At 38.5% G+C, this 6,092-nt stretch overlaps 1 protein-coding gene across 1 annotated transcript in view; it reads left to right on the top strand.

Moving 5' to 3' along the window:
• The first annotated feature begins 317 nt into the window (after nucleotides 1–317).
• LOC107745027 (pre-B-cell leukemia transcription factor 1-like) overlaps nucleotides 318–6,092 on the top strand; it is an 83,594-nt gene continuing 77,819 nt past the window's right edge. The window contains exons 1-2 of the mRNA XM_016558856.1: nucleotides 318–769; nucleotides 2,082–2,155. Of these exons, the coding sequence (XP_016414342.1) occupies nucleotides 582–769; nucleotides 2,082–2,155 (262 nt within the window). The 5' untranslated portion in view covers nucleotides 318–581. The remainder of the gene's footprint in view (nucleotides 770–2,081; nucleotides 2,156–6,092) is intronic.

Raw genomic sequence — 6,092 nt, 5'->3', positions numbered from 1 at the left:
ATATTATGATATAAATGAATATGTTAATGGGATATTATATTTGATTATTAAATGATATTATTACATTAATATAATATTAGGATATCACACCCCCAAACATTTGTTATCACAGAATCCCGTGACATTCTCTCTAAATACATGTGCGCTATCAGAGATATTAACAAAAAACACATGTGCAGAAACATGAAGAGCAAGAATCTCCCCTGCGCAATGATTGACGTGCACTGAGAGACATGCAGAGGCGGAGCTACACGGTCGCGGCGTCCAATCAGGACGAGTGGGGCGGGGCCAAAGCATCGCAGCGTCTCTGAGCTTTGAGAGCGCTACAATGTAACAAAAGCAGCGGGATGAAACAGTGAAATAACCCGCGAGTGTATGAAGCGCTGCGTTCACGCGGGACCTGATTAATAACACACACCACACGCCACACACACACCCACCGGTGAGTTTAGTGGTTAAAGGGCTGATAGTGGCTCGAGCTGTGAGTGAGTGAGCTCAGGAGGACTGTGCTTACGGAGAGACTTGCCAGAGGAATCTCCGCCGACGCTGGACAGAGGACCGGAGGACCGGAGCGGGCCGACATGGACGAGCAGCCGCGCCTGATGCACGCTCATGCGGCCCTGGGGATGAGCGGACACCCGGGCCTGTCTCAGCACATACCGGACAACACCGGAGCCACCGACGGAGACGGAAGGAAGCAGGACATTGGAGACATTTTACAACAGATCATGACCATCACTGACCAGAGTCTGGACGAGGCGCAGGCCAGGTGAGCTGTCACTCATCACATCCGAAAATTTAAATTAATTCGTTTAAAATTAACTCGTCACTGAAAATATATAAAAATATAATAATACCGCATTTGCACATTTTATACCGTGCACTACATTTATATATTAAAATTATATTAATAGCTTAAATATAGAAATGTAAAATAATGTATAACAATGAAACGTTTGTACATTTAAATATACTAGTAAATAATACGTACTACATATTTTTAAAAATAATATATTTTTGTTTACTTGACCAATGCTATAATATATAAGCTAATTAAAGATAGACTTCCAAAAATATCCAGTTAACCTTGTTTAATTATCAGCAGCCCTTAAAATGTATAAATTGTGATAAATAACACACGCCACTACAGCTATTGTTAAAACTGTAAACTCTTAATAAATTAATATGAGATTCAGTTGGCATCTAATTCACTTTGCACTTATCAAGTGGCTTTTAAAAAAATAATTCTATTGTAGTAACAATAACTGCAGTAAGTAACTGAGGGATTTTAGCAGAAAAAAATATAGTTCATGCAATATAGTTTAGATGTTTGACATCTTTATAATAATTGGCAATTAGCAAATATTTACATGCATATCAGGAGTTATTGACTAAGTAGGCATCCAGACATGGACTGATAACACAATCGCTGTTGTCAGTGTGTCCAAACACATGTAGTGTGTAGTGACAGACATCAGTGTATTTTTCTGACATGCAGTGCTCATTTTTTGTCAATAGAAATGAACAGATGCCACGATAGAATTTGACAGACAGCACTGAGACTCGTATCACACGTCTGATCGTGTCCCTTTAGGATAAATATTGCTCAGAATTCAATGAGCTCAACTATATTTGATCATTTTATGTTGTTTTTCCCATGTATATTTTAGAACTATCTGCAGTGTACAGTGTTATGATTTTTTTTATAATGTAATTAATCACTCAGCCCACAACCATTACTATTGCTAAATGTTTGAATGCATTAATTAACCTTTTTTTTTTTTTGCATATGGATGTGTTCAATAAAAACATGCATTTAAAAAAAAAAAAGATTAATTTTAAACATGCAAAGATACAAAAATATGAATTGTTAATAGTGCTAATTATGGAATTTTGTTAATCTTATACAACCAGTATACATGCAAAATATGATAAACAGAGACTAGCATGAGTTTGCTCAGGTCAGTGTGTGCTTTCCATTTCACCACGATCAGTGTACGTTCAGGCAACAGAAGTCTTTGCTAGCCGAGTGAAATATTCGTCTGCTCCGACGCTCACCGCGGCCTTGTGTTGTGTTTCAGAAAACATGCTCTCAACTGCCACAGAATGAAGCCAGCGCTCTTCAACGTCCTGTGTGAAATCAAAGAAAAAACAGGCAAGTCAAGCTATGCTTTAAAAAATACACCATGTTCGAGTAGCACACGTGAGATAATATTTTTTTTAAAAACACTGGACATCAAGTGCATTTGTTTTTCAGTGTCTGGTCGAAGCTGTGAAAGCAAATTGTTGTCTTTTAATGATTTGCACACGTCGTCTCTCATAAAAAAATCTTGTAATTGGAAACACAGTGTTGTGCTGTAGTGGCATGCTGTTTTTCTGCATTGTGCATTGGATGCTTTGTGGATTTCAGTGGGTAAATGTGGGTTTGTGGCGATCGTAGCAAGGAAATGAAGAGAAACGTCTGTAGAAGTTCAGCTTCTTTGACCTCTTTGACTAGTAAATCATCTTTACTGCTCTTGCACTGTACCGGGCTTGTTTTTTGTGCAAAAGCGCAGCTACGTTCTGATTAGGAAAGAGCAGGATTGAATTACAAACTGCCCTAAGTTGCTAAGTTGAAATGTTTATTTAGTTGTGTTTGGCTAAAGCGATGAATGAAGATTGTGTTTGTGCATTTTTGGAGGGAAACCTCGTTTCATTATGTGGAGCCATTGCAATGATTAAAAACGTCGTACTAGATGCCGAGAAGAGGGTCGAATGTGACGTTTGTGGTCTGGTGTGTCGAGAGCAGAGCTGCTCAAAGCCACTCGTGGGTTTTTGTCTCGAGCCGAGAGAGGATGGATTTGTGCTGGTCGGTGAGATACTGAGATGCTCTGCTGTTTGATGTGGAAACGGTTCCAGCGTGTTTCACAGTCATTAGTGCATGAAATAAAAAGGACTAGATGAAGGATAAAGCCGATTTCTTTATCATTATCTCTCTGACTGCTCTGTTCCAGCTGTGAGGCCGTGGGTGGTTCTCATCTCTGTTTATTCTGTCTCTGTCTCCGCCGCCGTGATGGTTGGCGATGATGTTTTCATTGAGTTGGAGGCGCGAGCAGAGCGGGGGGTTTCTGCGGCCTGCTATGCGTCTGAGAGGGGAGTGAGTGACGCAGTTATGCGTGGAGTTTTACTCCCCGCCGTTTCTTTTTCTGGTTGTTTTTCTTTTGCGAGTTCACGCAGAGTTCGAGCGCGGAGCGACGTGGACGTATCCCAGACTGCCCCGCTTCTCTTTGGGACCGTGGGCTCTGAGAGACGGGTCAAAATGACACGGCATGAGGTTTAAGATTGTTGAGGTTTGTTTGCAAGAAAGTTTCCGCTCCACTTCTGCGGCCTTCAACGCATCCTTGGATGTTTGGCATATTCAGGAAACCTCTTTTTAGGAATTATAGATGGATTCAAACACTTCTGCGTTGGTTGTGTCTAAAAGTGTTCTGGATTTCGAATGTATGCTGTCATTTTATTGTGTTCCTCAGTCATTCGGTGTTTTAAGGGGCAATTCCGCAGACATTCTGAGTTGTACGGTTGTTAACTTTATTTGTTTTGAAATCATGCAGGAATCAAAATAGCTCATGAAAAGTGTTTATTCTGTTTGACATCCGTGGAGATGTTGGTTCTTTGGCAAAAGTGCACATGTTTGGATCAGTGTATGTTTAGCACAGTGGAGGACTGTAAAGCTAGTTTGCTGAGAGTTATTGCTGAAAAGAAATCTTTCTGCAAAACGTACAGATCAACTTTTACTAAAATTGTAATTGCCTGGCTTCAATTTTTACTTTTGTGTTCGTGTTTGCAAATGCTTTGTGAAATTAAAGCGTATAATTTTCTATATTAGTTGGTTTCTTTTAAAACTTTTTAGCAATTGCATACTCTTTATTCTATCGTAAATTCTATGATAGTAATTATAGTAAATGGAGCTGATATATTTATATAGTCAGCTCAGTTACTCTTAAGCATTATTTACTCAGTCACCAAATGAATCTCATTTCTTTTATTTAGCATTTTGTCATTATTTCTGTTAAAAACAAAAACTTTTCATTTCAAGGCACAGTGCGTCAGACAATTTTAAAATGCATGCTCAAATGAGATTTGCTGAATTAGGTGGTTATAATGTATAAATAGTTTGTTTTATCAAGCAAATGAAAACGTTTAAGATTATAAATATGTTGTCATGTGCTTAGTTTCTCCATGTCAAGCTTATGAACCTCAAAAGTATGAATATGTAACTTTTTAAACATAATAAATAAATAATTTATCTATTTGTTTGCATTTAAAAAATTCCGAAGTTTGTTTAACACTATTAACGCAACAATATAACATTGAAAGTGACAAGATCTGATTGGGTTTGGTAAAGTAGAAAGTATCTCATAGTTTCAAAGTTGAAAAAGCCATTTTCGTAAAGCTCAAGATCACATTCAGTCCTGTCAGTGAGTCTATAGTGTGTTTTTACAGTTCCTCCCAGTGTGCCAATTGACACCTGCAGGGGAGGACGCGGCCCTGGGTCACGACCCGACCTTTTGACCCTGCGGTGTTTTTACTGGGATATAAGGGAACGGCGGACGTAGAGGGAAATCTAAACAGCCGTGCAGAAGGAGGAAGGATCACTTTATTTTAGTCCAAACATCTGAGACACCGCCATGGCGCTCTTCTCTGCTTGCTTTCATTCCACTCATATTTTCTTTCTTGTCTGAGGAATGTGTGTGTGCGAAGACTCTGTGTGTGTGTGTGTTTGCTTATAAGTGGATTTTATAGTCTTTGTGCATGTTCACACTGTCATCTTTGTATGGTATGTATTGTAGTTCACAAACATTGTTCAGAATAACTGTTAAATTATGAACACAAACCACACGTTTTATATTAATGCAGAAGCAAATTTTCTATGAGGATTACTAATATTAAACATTGGTGTGTTTTATAATTCTTATAAAAGTAAGGTTACTCTACCATGGTAAAATCGCTGTAATGCATGGCCTCTTATGGCTGCGCTATTGTTGAAGCACATTTTTTTTTCCCATCAAACAGCAAAAATATAGTTGTGCCATTTTTGCTTTGTTTTTCCTTCTTACGTACAGATCTAATGGCTTTAGTTGCATTTTTAGCATTTAGTTTTTTTAGATGCACCACATGCATGCACTTTTAAAAATACATTTTTATATGTAATTAGTTATGAGTTTCAAATCATGTTCTAAACAGAAATAGAGCAATGCACTTGTTTACATGCTCCTGAAACAATGGCAGTGTCTTGTCTCAGCGTCTGTGATCTTTGAAGCGTGCAGCACAGAATCGTGTTGGAAAGGATCTGGCACCAAATGGCTTTCCAAAAATACACTCAAACAATTCCAGCCAGATCAGTTGGCTCACACGGACCCGATACCACGCAAACTCTCGTTTCATTATTCTTCACGGCGAAATAACCCAGCCAGCACTTGAAAGGAGCCGTGTAAATACGTCTCTTTTTTTTCCCCTCTTTGGTTTCGTCTCCGTGTTTCTGACACATGGAGACTCGTCTCTATGGAAGCGGAATTCTTGGATCTCTTGGAACTTCAGAACGATGTCAAGGCATCTAATTGCTGAATGTCAGAGTTTGTTCTGTGACACCACCTTGAACCTCCAGCGTTGACAAAGACACAGTAGCGGCGCTCTGCCGTTGAGGAGTACGAGGGTTTGAGCGCCTGTCAGAGATTTTACGTCGCATTCAAATAGTCGTTAACTTCAGAAAGCTCCAAATGAAACCCTAATGGAAGCAGTTTATGCACTCGGTGGCTTGTTTGTTGTTGTTGTTTTTTGTTTATTCCATTCTGAATTGATTTTTCTTTTCTTTGCAAACGCATTGTTTCAGCTTTGTTTTTATGAGTGCAATGCTTTTCACGTTTTCACGTTTGACAAGTCAAACCAAAAAAAAAAAAACTGAACTGGTAATTTAGATTTTGAGTGCTATTAAGTGTCTCAAACTGATATTTTATATTGCGTACAGTACAAATAGTCATTAACTTTAGACACCATGGTTAGGTACTTTTATTTTTTCTTTTATTTTAAAATATATTATATATATATATATATAT

The sequence above is a fragment of the Sinocyclocheilus rhinocerous genome, unplaced genomic scaffold (assembly GCF_001515625.1).
Source record: "Sinocyclocheilus rhinocerous isolate Xijiao unplaced genomic scaffold, SAMN03320098_v1.1 scaffold318, whole genome shotgun sequence".
In the NCBI taxonomy this organism is placed as follows: domain Eukaryota; kingdom Metazoa; phylum Chordata; class Actinopteri; order Cypriniformes; family Cyprinidae; genus Sinocyclocheilus; species Sinocyclocheilus rhinocerous.
This window is presented reverse-complemented; position numbering and strand designations above follow the sequence as displayed.